This window comes from Dendropsophus ebraccatus, chromosome 1, assembly GCF_027789765.1.
Source record: "Dendropsophus ebraccatus isolate aDenEbr1 chromosome 1, aDenEbr1.pat, whole genome shotgun sequence".
Lineage (NCBI taxonomy): Eukaryota > Metazoa > Chordata > Amphibia > Anura > Hylidae > Dendropsophus > Dendropsophus ebraccatus.
The window spans coordinates 105,548,597-105,569,858 of NC_091454.1; the positions used below are offsets into that span (position 1 = coordinate 105,548,597).

A 21,262-nucleotide genomic window follows, 5' to 3' on the forward strand; every position below is an offset into this window, starting at 1 on the left:
TCATAGGATCCATGATAACAAATCGTTGGCACACGTCACAAAAAAATTTTTCGGCTGGCTATTCTGTCACGAGTGGCTGGGGGAAGATAAGACACAAGACAGTGGGCCCTAAATCTGACCCCACCCACTGTCACCTGCCTACTTGCCTCAGTCGACCCTAGGCGGTCGCGGACAACCACGAAGACAATCCCTATACTGAATACGTGCAGAACATAAAACGCAGACAGACAGACAAACAAAATGCGGAGAGTCAACTAGCCGAGTCAGGAACCAAACGAGCAACGCAGTACAAAATCAGAACCGAGCGGAGAGTCAGGGGACAGGCAAAAGGTCAGAATCCAGGCAAGACAAAATGGAGAAGGATAGGACAGAATACAAGGGACTGGGGAGCTGGGATCAGGACAACTAATAGCCAGCGATAACCTGCTGGCCACACTGAAACTTTATACTGGACCAGGAGCCCGGACCAAAGGCTGATTGGTCCGGCCTCCTGAGTCCAGCCTCACTGCAGCTGTTGCACTGCAGGCTGAGCGGCCGGGCGACCTGTCACTCAGCCTGAGTGCAAAACACATCAGCTGCGTGCCGGCCGGCCAGCTGACGGTCACGTGACCCCACGGCGTCCCCGGTTGCTAGGGACGCCGTCGGGTCTCCGTGACGTCACTCGGCTCCGGCGGGCGGAGCCGCGGCGCGCTCCCGAGCCGACAGCCGGAGCCGAGCTGGAAGGAGACGCCGCTGGAGCCGGACAAGGTAAGTTCCTTACACTCGCCTTCTAAGAGCCATACCGCTTTTATTTTTTCCCCTACAGGGCTGGTTGGGGTGCCTTTTTTTGCGCCATGATCTCTAGTTTTACTAATATCATATTGGTGTAACAGAAAAATTTTGACCGCTCTTTATAATTTTTTTTCTGATATATAATTTGTTAAAATCAGCAATCCTGGTGTGTGTGTTTTTTTTTCATTTATGCCGTTCACCGTGCAGGAACAATAATGTTACATTTTAGTAGATCAGACAATTAAGCACGTTACGATATGTAATATGTTTATTCATTTTTTTATATTTTTATTTTTATAATGGACAAAGGAGTATTTAAAACTTTTATTGAGAGGGGGGTTTATAAGGGGTTTAGCACTTTTTAAAACTTCTTTTTTTCACTGTAAAACATGCAATCAATAGATTGCATGTACTGATCTATGCAATGCCATATCATAGCATAGATCAGTGTTATTGGCAATCTATGCCTAGAGCCTGCCTGAGAGTAGACTCTATACATGGCTCGCCGATCCGACAGGACGGAGGTAAGGAGCTTACCCCCGCCTGTCGGCACATGCGACCCCGCAGCATGGCTAGCTCTGTCACTAAGTACCTTAAACACCGCAATCACTATAGAGGGTTTAATAAGTTATAAGGGTTTAATGAGATGCAGCTGCGGGATCGCAGCTGCCTCTCATTACCTCCGGCCCTGGACACACTGATGTGTGTAAGACCGCTCTCACTGCAGCGGTCCCGCACATATCAGTAAGCCCCTCAGTCAGAAATGTATATACACTACCGTTCAAAAGTTTGGGGTCAACCAAACAATTTTGTGTTTTCCATGAAAATTCACACTTATTCACCACCATACGTTGTGAAATGAATAGAAAATAGAGTCAAGACATTGACAAGGTTAGAAATAATGATTTGTATTTGAAATAACATTGTTTTTACATCAAACTTTGCTTTCGTCAAAGAATCCTCCTTTTGCAGCAATTACAGCATTGCACACCTTTGGCATTCTAGCTATTAATCTGTTGGGGTAAGCTGGAGAAATTGCACCCCACGCTTCTAGAAGCAGCTCCCACAAGTTGGATTGGTTGGATGGGCACTTCTGGTGTACCATACGGTCAAGCTGCTCCCACAACAGCTCAATGGGGTTCAGATCTGGTTGGCCACTCCATTACCGATAGAATACCAGCTGCCTGCTTCTGCTTCTGCTGTAAACAATTTGGAGGTGTGTTTAGGGTCATTGGCCTGTTGTAAGATGAAATTGGCTCCAATCAAGCGCTGTCCACTAGGTATGGCATAGCGTTGCAAAATTGAGTGATAGCCTTCCTTATTCAGAATCCCTTTTACCCTGTACAAATCTCCCACCTTACCAGCACCAAAGCAACCCCAGACCATCACATTACCTTCACCATGCTTAACAGATGGCGTCAGGCATTCTTCCAGCATCTTTTCATTTGTTCTGCGTCTCACAAACGTTCTTCTTTGTGATCCAAACACCTCAAACTTGGATTCATCCATCCACAACACTTTTTTCCAGTCTTCCTCTGTCCAATGTCTGTGTTATTTTGCCCATCTTAATCTTTTTCTTTTATTGGCCAGTCTCAGATATGGCTTTTTCTTTGCCACTCTGCCCTGAAGGCCAAAATCCTGCAGCCGCCTCTTCACTGTAGATGTTGACACTGATGTTCTGCGGGTCCTATTTAATGAAGATGCCAGTTGGGGACCTGTGAGGCGTCTGTTTCTCAAACTAGAGACTCTAATGTGCTTATCTTCTTGCTTAGTTGTGCAACACAGCCTCCCACTTCTTTTTCTACTCTGGTTAGAGCCTGTTTGTGCTGTCCTCTGAAGGGAGTAGTACACACCGTTGTAGGAAATCTTCTATTTCTTAGCAATTTCTCGCATGGAATAGCCTTCATTTCTAAGAACAAGAATAGACTGTCGAGTTTCAGATGAAAGTTCTCTTTTTCTGGCCATTTTGAGCGTTTAATTGACCCCACAAATGTGATGCTCCAGAAACACAATCTGCTCAAAGGAAGGTCAGTTTTGTAGCTTCTGTAACGAGCTAGACTGTTTTCAGATGTGTGAACATGATTGCACAAGGGTTTTCTAATCACCAATTAGCATTCTGAGCCAATGAGCAAACATATTGTATAATTAGAACACTGGAGTGATAGTTGCTGGAAATGAGCCTCTATACACCTATGTAGATATTGCACCAAAAAACAGACATTTGCAGCTAGAATAGTCATTTACCACATTAGCAATGTATAGAGTGTATTTGTTTAAAGTTAGGACTAGTTTAAAGTTATCTTCATTGAAAAGTACAGTGCTTTTCCTTCAAAAATAAGGACATTTCAATGTGACCCCAAACTTTTGAACGGTAGTGTATATACATTCCTACTGAATGTGGTATGTGCAGTAGGAGCGTATATATATATATGTATTACTGACGGGAAGGGTTTATACAGTAACGTTCTTTATATAATGTACACAACGCATAGGATATGCAGAAACGTGCTGTGAATTGCCATAATAGTGACTGACTTTCTGGGGAATAAAGTAAACTACCGACTACATTGAACGTTCTTTTACACTATCAGTTTCTTTGGAATAAAATAAAGGGCTAGCTGAGGGACAAGGCAACAGAGCCAGCTTCCAAGAAACAGTATTGAGGACATGGCTGGATGTGCAAGGTCTTAACAAGTAAAGAAATAGTTCCACTTCTAATATCCACTCATATAGTCAGTGAAAGGGAACACAGTTATCTCTGCTATTGCAGAGCATTGAGGAACTCACCCCTGTCAGGGGGCCCTCAGCCTGTGTGGGTCTGGGAACAGCCCCCCTGTAAAGTACTGACTGGGATTTTTGTTGTGGATTATGCAATAATTTTTTACCTAGGTTGTAGAACCTGAAGACATACAAGTATCCAAAGGACAGATAGATAGCTGAATGCCCTACAGAAAGTGGAGTTTTCTTTCCAGTATGACACGGTGCTCCCTGCTACCACCTCTATTGAGAGCAGTAGTAATTCCTGATAGAAAACCTCTCCTGCTCTGGACAGTAGAGATGAGCGAATCAGCCGGATTTCTGGTTTGTATGAATCAGAAACCTCGTCGGCTGACTCCTGCTGTCTGTTCCCTCCGTGCAGCGGGTGGATACATCGTAAGGTACGCCTGGATAACTGGGATACAGCCATTGGCATTGGCTGTATCCCAGTTTTCCAGGCGTTCCTTACGATGTATCCACTCGCTGCACAGAGGGAGCAGGCAGCTGGAGTCAGACGCCGAGGTTTCTGATTCATACAAACCAGAAATCCAGCTGATTCGCTCATCTCTACTGGATAGTTCCTGTCACTGACAGAGGAGGTAGCAGAGAGCACTGTGTCAGGCTGGAAAGAATAAACCACTTCCTGCAGGACATACAGCTGATAAGGAATTGAAGATTTGAGATATTAAAATAAAAATAATTTTCAAATCGGTATGACTTCCTGGCACCAATTGATTTAAAAATTATGATTTTTTTAGATCATAATTTTTTAGGGCTAAAGTTATAAAAGGCAGTTTAATCCTGTAAAGTCAAATGAGGTTTGCCCAGGTCTCACGTTCAGCAGAACAGAAGGTCTTGCTCAGATTTCCAAATAACTTGTCTATTTCTTCTCCATCTGACCATCTGATAAACAATATTTTTCTTTCTTTCCTTTTCTATCTGCTTCTCTGCATTCCTGATAAGATGAAGATTGCTAACGAAACTCCCATTCCTAAGACTGCAGGATATGAATCACCTCCTGGCATTTCCTTGGTTTCATAGCTACTGAACCTTGATCTTAAAGCTGAACAGACATTATTTCATATAACCTGCAGTTCCTCTTTAATCTAATATATAAACTATATCCCTCTACTGTTACACTAAGTTACATAAAGTTTAAGGGGTTAAACAAAAACTTTTTTTTGCCTCTTACAAAATACACTTTTGATTTTTCATGCAATCCTAATAACTCCTAATAACAGCCTTAAATTTCCCATACCTTATATAGCCTAAGACAAGAATAGAGTGTTTATATGCCAAGTTTGAATCTGTCTCAAATATTTATTTTTTTTCCAAAATATAGATCAGTTCCCAAACTCAACTCATGGTGGATTGTGTCGAACAGCTCAGTATCCTCATAGAGACCTCTCCCCGATACTGTCAAGTGGAGATTCGGACATTGCCAGTCCATTGCTACAGACATATGTCCATATTGATTTAAGTGCCTTAAGTGCAGACCTTGTGAAAGAAATAGAGCACATGGTTATTGGGGTGGACCGACTCCTGGTTCATTTTAATAGAGTAATAGGAAGAGGTAAGATTGTATTTAATGTACTAAATATTAATAGTTTTTGTTATTACTATTTACTATATTCAATTATTTCATGCTATCATGTAAAATATAAAAACTAATACTGGCCCAGTTAAAGAATGAAATAACTAGATGTTTGTTCATTTCAGGACACTTTGGATGTGTGTATCATGGTACCCTCTTAGATACTGATGGGAAGAAATTACATTGTGCCGTGAAATCTCTCAATCGTAAGTGTAAAATAGCACATATGCTTGTTAATTCTATAGTCAATATATACTATAAGCATTGTAAAAAATTTATGAAAAAAGTGTCAATTACTTTTACTTACACTGATCATATGAGTTTGTCTCAATTATTCACTGCTTGATGGTGCATTTACACAGAGAGATTTATCTGACAGATCTTTTAAGCCAAAGCCAGGAATGGATTTGAAAAGAGGAGAAATCTCAGTCTTTCCTTTATGACCCGTTCTGTTTATAGTCTGTTCCTGGCTTTGGCTTAAAAAATCTGTCAGATAAATCTGTCTGTGTAAACGCACCATTGGGCTGCGTTCACACTACGTATATTTCAGTCAGTATATGTATATTTTAGTCAGTATATTTCAGTCAGTATTGCAACCAAAACCAGGAGTGGATTAAAAACACAGAAAGGATCTGTTCACACAATGGTGAAATTGAGTGGATGGCCGTCATTTAATGACAAATATTTGCTGTTATTTTAGAACAACAGCTGTTATATTGAAATATTGGCAGTTATTTACTGTTATATGGCGGCCATCCACTCAGTTTTTAACATTGTGTGAACAGATCCTTTCTGTGTTTTTAATCCACTCCTGGTTTTGGTTGCTATACTGACTGAAATATACGTAGTGTGAATGCAGCCCCAGTCTGTGATATGAACCTATTTGGATCACCAATGAAGGATAGCTCAACCATTTTGCATCATAGTCAGATTGTGGTTTTGTTGTGCCTACTTTTAGGGTAAAGCCACTTCTATAAATAGCCTCAAGAAGAACATCACCCTGAACGTTAAAACTAAGAATAACATATACAACTATCATGTATTACAACCAGAGTGGTGATTTAAATAATATGGATTGTTAAAATCTGCAATTTTGAAACATCAGTATAAGGGTTGACTCAATTGTGTTTTATCACCAAAAACCTGGTCACAGAGCATGCCTACAAACTTCTCCCTTACAATTGATAGGTTCTGCTCCAGACTATTGTACCTATGTCCTTGGGGCTTACTGTAAAGCATATCCCTAAATGCTGTTAAATCAGCTCAAGCAAGATGGCTGCCCCATAATAGTTTTCTAAAATTTATGTAAGAGTTAAAAATCAGAAAATAGTAACAGATTTTTTTTCCAAAAAAGAACTCCGGCAAATACATTTTTCTTTCAGATGAACTGATGTCAGAATGTTATATAGATTTTTTATTTACTTCTATTTAAAAAAAATTATGTTACTTATAAGCTGCTGGGTGTTCTACAGGAAGTGGTGTTTTTTTTACCAATCTGACATGGTGCTCTCCGCCGCCACCTCTGTCTGTGTGACAGGCACTGTCCAGAGATGCAGCAATTCCCCATACAAAACCTTTCCTGCTCTAGACAGTTCCTGACATGGACAGAGGGGGTAGCAGAGAGCACAATGTCAGACTGGAAAGAATTTTCACTTCCTGCAGGACATACAACAGCTAATAAGTACTGGAAGACTTAACATTTTTAAATAGAAGTAAATTACAAATCTATATAATTTTCTGACACCAGTTCATCTGAAAGAAAATAATTTTCTTTGGAGTTCCCCTTTAAGTATCTGTCGCTAATCCTTAAAAAATCTAGGTGATAGATTAATTTTAAACACATATAAAATATACATCTAACATTGAAAAGTAGCTTGGCCCTGAGGGAATTATAACATAGTGGAGGGATGTTTCACAATAGTATTTCCCTGTTTACGCAATAATATATTATTTCTCTCTGTTTTTTTTTTAGATTGCTCAATGTGTAAATGAAACACTCAAAGGGCTCCAAGTGAATCTACTATCCAGTTTATTATTCAGCTTAAGGGTGCCTTCACACCTACCGATTCGCAGCGTTAATAACGCTGCGAGTCGGCTAGGTCCTGGCAGATCACTGTCAGTACATACACGCAGCGGTCTGAACGACCGCTGCGTGTATGTAAATCTGCCGGCTGCTTAACCCCTTCTGATGCTCAGCTCTGTATACATACCTCCTCATTGCACGGGGTCCCGGCATCCTGCTCTCCCTCCCGGCCAATCAGTGGCTGCAGCAGGGCAAAACACTGATTGGCCGGGCGCGAGAGCAGGACGCCGGGACCCCGTGGAGCAAGGAGGTAATGTATACAGAGCTGAGTGGGAGGCGGCCGGCCGGCATCAGAAGGGGTTAAGCGGCTGGCAGATTTACATACACGCAGCGGTACATACACAGTGATCTGCCAGGACCTAGCCGACTCGCAGCGGTCTCGAGTCGGTAGGTGTGAAGGCACCCTAAAGGGGTTTAACAAAACGGTTACAAAGGAAATGGGGACATTTCCTCATAGCATCCAATCAAATTTTAGATCTTGCTTTTCAAAGGCCATTTTGAAAGTAAAAGCATTATCCTGATTGGCTGCTAGGGTTAACTGCTACACTTTTCCCTTGTCATTTTTTTTCTTTACATGTCTCCAATAAGTTATATATTATTACTACTATTAAAATCTGGGAATTGGCCCTAGAATTCCAGTGGTTAGGCAGTTTGATCATACGATTTAACATATTTCATGCTTTACTGTTCATCTATGTGACCCGACTGACTTGTGTCTTAACTTAATGCTTAAGGTATTACAGATATTGAAGAAGTTTCACAGTTTCTCAAAGAAGGCATAATCATGAAAGATTTTAGTCATCCAAATGTTTTGTCCTTGTTGGGCATCTGTCTGCCAACAGAGGGTTCTCCCCTGGTAGTGCTGCCTTTCATGAAGCACGGAGATCTCAGAAACTTTATCCGAAATGAATCCCATGTAAGTATATAAAAAATTGGCAGATAAAGATATAGAGGTCTGATCAATTAGTAGCTCCTCTAAGAATGTAACTCAATAGAACACCTTCCTGCGTGGCCAGCTTGATGTCACCCTGCTATTCTGTACTTGTCTGGAGGTTTGTTAGCATTGGAGGGAAATTGTCAACCTGATTTGTAGAACACCTTTCTTCCACGTGTAAATGTTGTTTTTTGGACCTCATTGGTTGTGCGGAAGAACCCACAGGATAAAATAAGAGTTTGTGTGGAGTTCTTGGCCTCGCTATTTTCATTTTACCTGATATCAATTTCAAACTTTTCTTTCTGCCCTTGCTTTGATACTCTATGGTAATAAGGATAGCATTGTCTCCTACTATAAGTTACAATATTAAAGTTGTCTAGACGCTATATAAATTATATTATAAGATGTATACTTTAGGGGCAACCTAGGTGTATTAGGTCTTATTTTGAGAAGTGCAAAACTTTTTGCCTTTTTGGTTTTTCATGATACATAACCTTCGTATTGTATAGTTTAAATATTGGGAGGGAAAGAAGAGGGGATAGATTCGAGGGGAAGATAGATAAATGTGGATGGGGTCTCTTTTTTTTGTATGTTTGGTAAAATTTTAAAATTTTCAGTAGAAATGGTCTGATGGAAACTAGGAGGTAGCTCCCACTAGATATATTTTTTAGGTGAGAATTAAATAGAATAAATATAAATTACACAACTTTATTTCTATTACCAAACTGTTGTTGTTTAATATCAACAATAATGTATCATAGTGGATGACCTTATATGCCACGTGCATAGAAACAATGAAGCATAATGCATGAGCACATTGATAAAATGATGCATCATGCTCTACCTTGCTGGCCCTGCAGTCACTGTCCAAACCAATTTCTTCTGAAAGCATGAATGAAGGAGATGAAGGAGCTGGAGTCAGGGCCTCCAGGATGGGCAACTATACGCAATATGGAGTTGGTTTAAAGAGTCAGCAATGTAAACTATTCTCTAATACTGTATATCTTTAGCTTTAGAAGCATACCCAGAGAAAATCAAATATCCTGTGGCTTTTCATGGCATCCATGTCTGTATAATGGAGTATAGTGTGATCAGTGTGAGTTTCGTGATTACTGGGACTAGCGACCCAGAATAGGACGGTATTCACACAGTGCATGATATGGCACAGGACTGTTTATTGTAAAGTGTATAGTGTGATCACAAATCTTATTCACTTAGTCTTGGACCTTTCTACACATACATTTTAACAATAGCGTTTCCAATTATAATATATAAAACTGAGCTACATTTTGAGATGTGATGTATATGTGATGTTTTACATATGGCTTGGCTCTATGGGATTGCTTGACAGTTATTCCACCTCTGCTTGATCTTCCTCTGTTTTATGGATATATTGATGACATTCATAAAGATTAGTATTGTAGTTTTCTAACATTGATGTAGCCTCTGTTTTATAATGGAGATCTATTACATCAACTGAATGCAGGTCAGCCTTATTACCCAAACCAGCCCATGGATAAGAGTAATGCTACTAAGGGATAAGACTCAGAAAAAACTATACATATGGAAAAAATCTGAACAACTGTTACATATTTCTATGTTCACTATGTTCACAGGTAGTATTTCCATCAGTCTTTTTTCAACCAAAACCAGGAGTGGGTTTAAAACACAGATGCTGTGCAAATCTTTCCGTTATAATTTTTCTGTCAGTTCCAATCCTGATCTTGGTTGAAAAAAAACTGACGGAAATACTATGTGTGAACAAAGCCTTAAAGTATATCCTATGTTAAATCATGTTCAATTAATGTTTTATTTTAGAATCCAACAGTGAAAGATCTCATAGGATTTGGTCTGCAAGTTGCTAAAGGAATGGAATATTTAGCAAGCAAAAAGTTTGTACACAGAGATCTGGCGGCAAGGAACTGCATGTAAGTAAAATAATAAGGCATGTTTTGCACATAGTATATATGTTACTTTTCTAAGAATGTAAAAATCCATTGTCAAGGTTTTTGTATACTTTTAATAGGTGGCACGCTTTATGATACATTTAGATACATTGTTTTCTAAACCCGCACAGCTCAGAAAATGTAAATATAAGGGAGACATCCACACCTGCCCTTGGGTGGAAGAAGGCTTCAATAGATGGCTTTTATTGTCTTCTAACCTATTGGGGATGCTTTGTGTATGTTATTCTGCAAAATTGATATAGTGCTACAAACACTAGACATTGCACCAGAACTGGTAATCCCACTGGACCAGTCCCACCCCTTTATAGGTCCTTAGATTGTAAATACTACAGACAAAACAACCATGACCAGTACAGAATAAGGCTGGCTTCACACTACGTATATTTCAGTCAGTATTGTAGTCCTCATATTGCAACCAAAACCAGGAGTGGATTAAAAACACAGAAAGGATCTGTTCACACACTGTTAAAATTAAGTGGATGGCCGCCATTTAATGGCAAATATTTGCTGATATTTTAAAACAACGGCTGTTATATTGAAATGGCCGTTATTTACTGTACATTGTGTGAACAGATCCTTTCTGTGTTTTCAATCCACTCCTGGTTTTGGTTGCAATATGAGGACCACAATACTGACTGAAATATACGTAGTGTGAACCCAGCCTAAGGGGAAAATGGATGCTGAAGTGTGCCTGACATGAGGACCTCTGCCAGATAAGCGGGGAATTCCACACTCCAGGTACACTTTAAGACATGTGAAGAAGGGTTGCTGCATCTTTAAAAATGTAAAAATTTGGTAGAGGTCCAGATGCTAAGTTCAATACTGATCCATAAAATGAATCGGCAGTGGCGCTCAGTAGAGTGTTGCGCCTGCTTACAATCATCACTGCTCAGTGATCAGTGTGAGCAGTGTAGAGGATTGTCAGAAAGCCCATAGAAAATCTGTGGGCTTTCTCTCAATTCTTTCACTAGTCAGGCCGCTCACCATGCAGAGCTAAGTGGTGGTGGATCAGAAAGGAACAGGCACTGACCACTCCTCAATGACACCTTACAAAGCAAGTTAAAAGCAATTTTATACGGAATAAAGCCACAGCCAACACAACAAAGGTAACATGTCTATCTGCAAACCTATTTCTATCTAACCACATAAGCAAACTACTACTTACTACTACTTGTATCCTAGCTTCAGAATTGTATATAAGCCGTCATGGATGCAGGTTCTTTCTGGTAGAGTTACATACATACATACATGATTTAAATACTTATAAACCCATGTATACATTTTTGTTGACCTTTTGGGTTAAAGTGTTTGGTTTACTTCTCTCTTTATTAGAGAATAATGAAGCCATCATGACTAGGTTCATACAATAGATGGCATAGTAAACATATAATTCTATAGCACATCTCTGTTTCATTGACTAATACATTTCAGGCTTTAAAATCCAGAAGAACAGGATGGAATAAACATGTTCTATGTAATATAGATTTAGCAAAGGCCACTGACACAGCTCTATATGGCAGTTTTCATCCCAATTTGTTCCAGGAAATGTGTATGTCTCCTAAAAAAGGATATCCAGTCAAACAAAGTAAATTACTTTCAGGGGAAATTTAGGAAGTTGATATGGCATTTAAGATAATTATAGTGTGGTTTGAAATGTTAGTTTTACCAATCTGGCACTAGGAGAGCTTAAACTATGCACTTCCTTTATGAATCATTGGATGTGGTGAATTGCCAGTCAGGATAACATTATAAAACATTACTGACACAAATATTGCAGTTGCGATCACACTCCATGTCATACAAGTCCTGTGGAGATGGATACAGAGAGAGACAGAGGTAGCAGATGGGTAGACAGACAAACAAAAAGACAGACAGACAGACAGACAGACAGATAGATAGATAGATAGATAGGAGATAGATAGGAGATAGATAGATAGATAGATAGATAGATAGATAGATAGATAGATAGATAGAACATAGATAGATAGATAGATAGAACATAGATAGATAGATAGATAGATAGATAGATAGATAGAACATAGATAGATAGATAGATAGATAGATAGATAGATAGATAGAAAATAGATAGATAGATAGATAGATAGATAGATAGATAGAAAATAGATAGACACATAGATAGATAGAATACTTAGCACAGATTCGGTCATTCTGTACTGCCTGTCTCTCCTTGTACAAATGTTTCCTGCACCATCCCAGCTAACCCCTCCTTTAGCACTGTATTTTTAATTCTCAGATGATTGATGCCATGTCTGAGTCATTTCTCATTTCAACTTGTAGCAATAAAATCCACATTTAATTAAAGGCAGGTCATTGTACTTAAAAAGTATTTAAATTTACTATGACATAATGATTTTAACGCCATCGAGCTGTAAATTAAAGTACAAGTGAATAGGTCAAGGGGCAAACCGAAGAAGTCTACACTGCAGCAGTGTAACTTAATCTATATTGTAGAGAACAATACATTAGAAATGTTACATAGTTGGAAGCATGCATTTCTAAACAGACAGTCATTATAACAGCAAAATAGTGTCTACATTGGATTTGGAACAAGGATTTTCTTAAGTATTGTTCTTATATACAGTGGGTTTAATATGCAATGACATTTTTTCTGTTATACTTCATAATGTATTATACTGTGATTTGGTATGCTTTATATTGTTTCTATGTAATCCTATGCATAAGGCTTGTTCTGCATTATTAACCTTTACCAATAGATGGGTCGGTTGTTGTAGGAAAAGGGTGTGTGTAGTGAGGAAGTCATTGTGTAGATAAAGCCACACGAGGGGCAGAGGTCTTTCCCTCTTATTTATCACTATTTATGCCGGCATGCCGGGGTAAATTGTTGGTGATATCTAGTGATGAGCGAATAGTGAAATATTCGAATATTCAATATTCGTACGAATATCTCCCAAATATTCAAATATTCCATCGAATATTCGATCCCATTAAAGTCTATGGGAACAAGTATTCGATTATTAAAAAATATCTATTTGACCACTTGGAGTTTAAAACCGGAAGCTGAGGGATTTGAACGCTTATTGAATATTTATCGAATATTCGCCGAACTATTCGATAATATTCGATAGATCGAATACCTTACTATTCGAGCGAACAGTATTCGCTCATCACTAGTGATATCTAGACTTAGATTTCACTGACAGCACACAGCTAGCTCCAATGCCCCAGGATTAATGTAGTGGTTCTAGCAAAGAGATTTGATAACAATCACCCCTCTGAATTTTAACAGTTGGCATTTACTTGCAAGTGTAGGGGCGTTACGAGAGAAAGGGACAATTGATACTGGGCTTTTGCAGTCCAGGGGGTGCCCTATGAAGCCATATTTTACACTTCCTAAACACTGCTGACAGGTCCATTTGAAATATACAGTTGTGCTCAAAAGTATACTTACCCCTGCATAATTTTTGCTTTGTTGTCCTTTTTTCAGAGAATATAAATGATAACACAAAAACTTTGTTTCCACTCATGGTTAGTGGTTGGGTGAAGGCATTAATTTACTGTGTGTTTTTTTTTTTATCATAATGACAACCAAAAACATCCAAATGACCCAGATCAAATGTATATATACCCCAGTCTATAATACCATGTATTAATACCCTCTAACATCAATGACAGCTTGAAGTCTTTTGTGTTAGTTGTGGATGAGGCTCTTTATTTTCTCAGATGGTAAAGCTGCCCATTATTATTGGCAAAAAGCCTCCAGTTCCTATAAATTCTTGGGCTGTCTTGCATGAACTGTGTGCTTGAGTTTTCCCCAGCGTGACTCAATAATATTGAGATCAGGAGACTGAGATGGCCACTCCAGAACCTTCGCTTTGTTCTGCTGTAGCCAATGACAGGTCGACTTAACCTTGTATTTTGGATTGTTGTCATGTTGAAGCATCCCATGTGCAGCTTCTGGGCTGATAAGTGGAAATTTGCCTCCAGTATTTGCTAATAACTTGCTGCATTCATCTTTCCTTCAACTTTGACCAAGTTTCCTGTGCCCTTGTAGCTCACACATCCCCAAAACATCAGCAATCCACGCCCATGCTTCACAGTAGGAATGGTTTTCCTTTCATCATAGGGCTTATTGACACCTCTCCAACTGTAACATTTATTGTTGTGGCCAAAAAGTTTGATTTTGGTCCCATCACTCCAAATGACCTTGTTCCAGAAGTTTTGAGGCTTGTCTCTGTGCTGTTTGGTGTATTGTAGGTTAGATACTTTGTGGCCCCTGCGCAGTAATGTCTTTCTTCTGGTGTCTTGACCATGCAGATTTTTAGTATTTGCCTTAAAATTATGTTTCACATGCTCTAAAGAATCGTAAAAATTGAGAATGGGGGAAAAAAATCAAACTTGCAGTCCTCTTGATCACATGTACAAAACTTTTTCTCATAAGATCAAGGATGATTACTGTCCCTTTAAAGTTATGAGGAGAATTAAAAAGTTGAACATAGATTCTACAATGACTTTTATACATGCAGAATTCCTCATAAGACAATCTGGTTTGATGTAGAACAAGTTGATGCAAAATTATAAAGTTCTTCATTTAATGTTTTCCTGTAGGCTTGATGAAACATTCACTGTCAAGGTGGCAGACTTTGGTCTTGCTAGAGATGTGTATGATAAGGAGTACTACAGTGTCCACAACAAAACTGGAGCCAAACTACCAGTAAAATGGATGGCCCTGGAAAGCCTGCAGACCCAGAAATTCACCATGAAATCTGATGTGGTAACTGTTTTTGTTTTTTTCATTGCTGTTTTCATCTTTTTAATGTAGTTTTTGTGTTAAGACAAGTTAAAGGAGAAGTCCAGCCAGACCAATCTTTTTAGTAAGAACTGTGGAGGGGGAGGATAAGAGAAATAACATGCTCTTACCTTCCCCACTACAGTGTTGGTGGCTGCATACCGCTGCTTAGATGCTGTGACAGTCAGCTGGAGTCCCTGCTTAATTTTTTATTACTAGTTGCTAGTGCTGCCCCCTGCAGGGTGCTGCCCTGGGCACTCTGCCCCATTCAAGTGAATACAGCCCAGATACAAATCTACTGAGGTCACATTAAACTTCTCAAATGTATGAATCCTAGCAAACAATATGCAAAAAATATATCAAAATATGCTCTATGATAGCATCTCGTTGTATAACATGGGAAACAATATTATTCATCCTGGGAAGCCGTTCTCTATATTCCTCTTGTATGTCAGGGGTTGACATTTATTATTCACATGTGTATATGCTGATATATTCATGTGCAGCTGCTGTAGAAATCACCCAGGTGAAGTGGGCCTTAGTGTTTTAGGACCTCATGAATACTGACAGTTTGTACTCTTGTGTTAGATAATTCCGCAGAATACAGGCATTTATGACGTTTCTATAAATTACATAATGCTAACTTTTAACCGTTGGCATTAGACATCTGGTTACCAGATAAATAAACATGGGACATGTGCAGTCTTATGTTAGCATTATGTTACAGAACTTTGAAATCAATTAGAATTCAGTCAGTAGTCTACATCAGTATTTGGTGGCCAAAACCAGGAGTGGTATTGGCCACCAAACTGGTGTAAAATGCTGACCAAATACTGCCATTTTCTAAGACTGTAAATCATGTTATAAATTGCAACATTTAGAGGTAAAAATCTAGATGTCCACTGAACTCTCTGTAGAACTAATGTCACATTGGTTTTTTTTTTGTAGTGGTCATTTGGCATACTGCTGTGGGAGTTAATGACTAGGGGTGCACCACCCTATGCAGATGTTAACTCGTTTGATATAACTATATATTTACTACAAGGAAGAAGACTTCTACAGCCAGAATACTGCCCTGATGCACTGTAAGTTTCCTATGCAACATGTACTATATTGTTCTTACAGCATTCAATGTGTAATTGTGCACACAATGTTTATATATTCTGTTCATATTGATAGCAAAACCACAGTTACGGTCCTATTACACAGAGCAATTTTTAACGATTTACTACTAACGATAAAAGTTCGCAAACGAGAATGTTTTATCGTTAACCTGAAATCGTTCACCATATTACACAGAACGATGGTCGTTAGTTACGATCGTTACTATGATCGTTATTGTGATCGTTACTATGATCGTTTATTCCCTCTGATGCCAGCAAAACAATGGACAATGTTTTATTACACTGAACGATTAGTCAAAAAATGCGGAACTTGAGCGAACGAATGTGGAATTACAGCAAACAATTGGTGAACGATTAACAATAATTTTAGGTTCAGATCTAAATCAATGATCAACGAAATATGAACGATTTTTCGATCGTTGCCTCCAATTACACAGAACGATTATTGTTTAAATTCGAATGATATGACGATTTTTCACACGATAATCGTCCCGTGTAATAGGCCCCTTATACTGCACCCTTGTACTGTGTCAAAAATATCATGAACAAATTGAATTCATTTGAAATTTTACCAAAATATTGGATGCTAGAATCCTAAATGTTTGTGATTAATTACCCTGGGCAGCTGCAGGGCAATCTGGGCAATTCCGAAGTGGGTTCCTAAATGAGTCTCAAAAGATTTGCTTATCTCTAGTCAGAACTATTGTATTAGTTTATTAAAATGTATAGACTAGAATTACTTACTACTCGCATTTCTTTATATTATGCTAAAAATGTAAATAATAAAAAAAAGACCAACTGATATAGTAGAATGAGAAAGTCAAAATTAAAAAACAAGTGTTATGCAACTCCATGAAGATGTGGACCTTTGCAATGGCAAAAAATTGTGTAGATTATATGGAATCTCCCAATGTCAGGATTGTGCAGTAACCTGGTGTAAAATGGGCCTGTTTTTACTTCTATGTGCCACACCCGCTTGCTACTCAGATTCCTGGCAATGCGGGAGTTAAACTGATTACTGGGAGACTTGATTAATGCAGATGAGTAGGTCTTTAGACTGGTTTCTCTGCCTATCTAAAACCTGGAAGATCAGAGCGCCGGTCCAATGGGGATCCGGACCGGGCTCTTGTTCAGCATATAAGAAAGCTGAGGCACTCTCCCAGCGCTGGCTATTTTAGGTGCATACCCTGATCTTAGCTCCCTTTGTCTATTCCTGCAATACCCGTACCTAATCCCTCTGCTTGCTCGACTTTGTCACCTGACCTCTTGCTTGACTTTTTGACTATCCGATTGTTACCTGATTTTGTACTGTGCTGCCGGTTTGGTTCTGACCTTGCTTGTTTGACTATCCTATATTGTGTTTGTTTGTCTGTCTTGTTCTGTGTGCACGTATCCAGTACAGGGAAGGTCTTTGTGGTTGTCCGCGGGACAGTTGGTAGGTTCAGTATTAGGGCTCACTGTCATGTCTTGTCCCTGCCTCCCAGTCCTGACACCCAATTTTTGATCCTTAAAGGGTTGGCCACTTTATAGTGAAATAGTTTTGTGTGTAGTATACGTAAGTGTATTCACATCACTGACAGAAGCTCCCTGTGTACCTCATAGAGCTAAAATCAGACTCTCCTCCTCCAGGCTGTGCTGTCCTGCTATGTGGTTAGTCTGTCCATCCCTGAGTCCCGCGGCACCTCTGTCACCCGCGAACCTCCGGGGGGGGGGGGGGTTGTGCTGTTTGTATATGACAGGGGTGCCGTGAGTGACGGGGAGAGGTGCACCGGTGCCGCGAATGATACCAGCGGGCGGGGGGCCAGAGGGCAGTTGCCGGTAAGCGCTGCTGCGGGTGATGGGGGTCCGCAAAAGGGCCCAGCTGAGGCCAGGTGCCGCGGGTGAGCCGCTGGTGACCGGGGGGGAGGTTGCCACCGGTAAGCGCCGTCTGTATATGAATATGTATAGGGGTGCCTGTGCCGCGAATGATACCAAACGGGCGGCCGTTTGCCGGTAAGCGCCGCCGCGGGTGACGGGGGTCCGCAAATGAGGCCGGTTGCCGCGGGTGACCGGCGTGAGTGAGCCGCTGGTGACGGGGGGGAGGTTGCCATCGGTAAGCGCCGACACGAGTGAGGGGGCATAGTCAGGGGGTGAGTTCTGGGGCTGGGGCCACACGGTGCGGGTGACAGGGGTGGCTGCTGTTAGAAAGGGAGACAGTGACAGCTGCACTGATCATTGTCTCCCTCTCTTACAAAAGCCATCCCTTGTCAGTGTCCTCCATAACTTCTGTTTGGCTGGGATAGAAGTGCTAACCCGGCCCATTGAAGAGATGGATGACACGTGATGCCGTCTCGGAGGGTCGGGGCCAGGAGCAGGGAGCGTGTCGGAGTGGACTGAGAGCTGATGATTCTATGCAATCTGTGGGGGTGAATGCAACTAGATAACAGCAAAACTGTGCAGAATCCGTTATAACTTTATATTGGAAAGATGGAAAGCTACGGGTGGGCAACGTATTAATGCAAAAATAATTTTGGGGGGAATACTCCTTTAAATAGTCCACCAAATCTGACATCAGCTGCTTTTGACTGCTGAGGAGGCCCTACTTAGATGGTGAAGAGGGGGACAGCGATGGCTAGGTATCTCAGAGCATTAGAGAGATGAGTGTGGTTGTCTAGTAACTGTGCACCAGTAACCAACACCAGGAGCCATTGATGCCAGTGGTGACCTAGCCATGGAATATGGAGAAATGAGTAACCATGAGTTACACTAAATTCTCTGAAAAGGCATCTGAGGGTCGCATATGTACATTAATAGGATGAGCCCTTTTTGGATGCCTATGCTGTAGTTGATAGGGTAACTTAGGGCTACTATAGGAACAACTCCGCTTAAAATAATTTCCTACAATCTACCAGCTAAACCACATTGACATATCTGTGATTTATAATCATAAATATTTATACCACATTCCTGCACACAATGAAAGCCATAGGTGTTGAAAGAAATGTAGTTGTACTTCTGACTTCAGGGGCAATCTTGGATATATTTCCCAGGGGGGAGGATATTTTTATAATTTATAATCTGAGAATATTCCTATTTTTGCAATCTGTAAGTTAGGTCTGTTATATAGTAAGACGAACACCTGTGGTATCTCACTGGTAGAGATGTCAGCTATAGTATTTATCTTGGAGAAAAACGATAATAATTTAACCAGGTATCTGGTCAGGAACCAGTTCATCAGTGTCCTGTGGTAATGTAATGAATAGACAGTTCTGTGTTCCGCATAATTAATCTGGAAATGTATGTTGATTTCATGGTATTTACAGACACAGAAAAGAGCTGACTAAGGAGGCTGTTAGATCCTATAAACAATATCATTTTCTTTTCCAAAACAGGTTTGACGTAATGTTAAAATGTTGGCATCCAAAACCAGAGCTACGTCCAACATTTTCTGAACTGGTCTCAAGAATTTCATCCATCTTCTCAACGTTCATTGGGGAGCATTACGTGCTTATCAACACAACATACGTCAACATAAAATGTTCTGCTCCCTACCCATCTTTATTACCGACAGATGAAAACACAGATTTTAATCTTGATACGTGATTCTTCCATTTTTTTAGAGACTTAGAACTGAATACCTTAGTATAGATTTTCAACTAGAGACTAAGTATTTGTTCATTTACTTCTTCAATGTGTTTGTCAGCGCTGTTGGCGTTGAGTTCAGCTTTGTTTTATTGCACTAGAAGCAGAACTTATCAATAATAACAACTACAGACTGATGTCCAGAGGACGGTACAAGAAAAGCAAGATTTTTTTTTTACATTTTCTCCTTTGTTCAATCTTCAATTGCTTTCAACACAATACAAAGAAATGGCCCAACAAGAAAAAGTGGACAGTATACATGGCTGTTCTTGTTATTGTGAGGACTGTATTTTATCTTATTTGGTGTTGTCTGTATAGCACTTTTATCAAAGCAAAAACTGCTACCTTAATAAGTGGGTCGATATCACATTCACTGAAGAAAAATGTGGACAATAAACGCATATATATGGTAGAAGAAGAATGAAACAGGTTGATACTGTTTCTAGCAAGTATGTGAAAAATGCAACACTGCAAAAGAACATATGAAACACATAGAAATGCAATAGTGGAAAGGTGGAAGGCCAGGAAATAAGGAAAGTGTATAACAACTCAATTGATGGTGGAACAGGACACCAGTTGGAAGTGATCTCAGCAGCACACCAGAAGATGATTAATTTTCGCCTGTCATGAATACCCATACTGGACCAGGATTATATGACAGAGACATAGTAGATACTGAGTTAACACGTTGTAGTGCCATAGTAGCACTTCTGTTTGATTCCAAACTTTTGGTAGTCAATAAAGAAAACTGTTAATGGAAAATGGAGTTAAAATGCTACATCAATCAGGTATAAGTAAATGCTCAGAGATATAAAACAATCTGTCACAGGAAGTCACTGTATTATAGGAGATCTGCTAGAAGACTGCTGGACACATGGGGTATTGTCGTATAACACTGTTTTAATATGTTGCTGAGACGGGTGTAAAAATAAAACAAGTGATATTCATCTACCCAGGTTTCCCTTTCCAGAGCCTTCTGATCCCTGTTCATCTCCTTCCTTCTGATGTTTCAGCAGGACATGTCTGCTCAGCCAGTCAGAGATGGGACACCACTGTGGCTAGTAATTGGCTGGGCAGCCAGCTCCTGCTCTCATGTCTTTTCTTGGAAGCAGTGAGCAGCAAGGAATCGTAAGGTGCTGATCCAGGAGCTGCAGGAGACTAGGTAGGTAGGTAAGAATCACTTGTTTTATTGTTACACCAACCTAAGCAACATTTTGTTATACCTTAAGGGTACAAACCCACTTGACGTATTTGCTGCGTGAATCAGTCTTAAAAATAAGCAGGCAAAACGCAGGTTGGCTTTATACAATTGTTCTGTGCTAAAATACGCAATTGCGTATTTTTGAAGCGTGAAGCTACATGCGTTTTTCGCACAGGTTGTTAACAACTGATGCTTTGCTAACAACAAGCTTCACGCTTCAAAAATACGCAATTGCGTATTTTAACGCAGAACAATCGTATAAAGCCAACCTGCGTTTTGCCTGCTTATTTTTAAGACTGATTCACGCAGCAAATACGTCAAGTGGGTTTGTACCCTAATACCCATTTAAAGTGAATGTAGCAATTTGATTACTAAATTTTCTTACACTACCTTGTTGGGGCCAGTACGGGGGATAATATTACACTGGGCCCACCTCCAGTGC

The 21,262-nt window shown here is 40.0% G+C and overlaps 1 protein-coding gene across 1 annotated transcript in view; it reads left to right on the forward strand.

Moving 5' to 3' along the window:
• MET (MET proto-oncogene, receptor tyrosine kinase) overlaps positions 1 to 20,885 on the forward strand; it is a 93,271-nt gene extending 72,386 nt beyond the window's left edge. Inside the window, exons 15-21 of the mRNA XM_069976386.1 lie at positions 4,871 to 5,101; positions 5,248 to 5,328; positions 7,940 to 8,121; positions 9,958 to 10,067; positions 14,694 to 14,859; positions 15,823 to 15,959; positions 19,370 to 20,885. Of these exons, the coding sequence (XP_069832487.1) occupies positions 4,871 to 5,101; positions 5,248 to 5,328; positions 7,940 to 8,121; positions 9,958 to 10,067; positions 14,694 to 14,859; positions 15,823 to 15,959; positions 19,370 to 19,580 (1,118 nt within the window). The 3' untranslated portion in view covers positions 19,581 to 20,885. The remainder of the gene's footprint in view (positions 1 to 4,870; positions 5,102 to 5,247; positions 5,329 to 7,939; positions 8,122 to 9,957; positions 10,068 to 14,693; positions 14,860 to 15,822; positions 15,960 to 19,369) is intronic.
• The last annotated feature ends 377 nt before the right edge of the window (positions 20,886 to 21,262 follow it).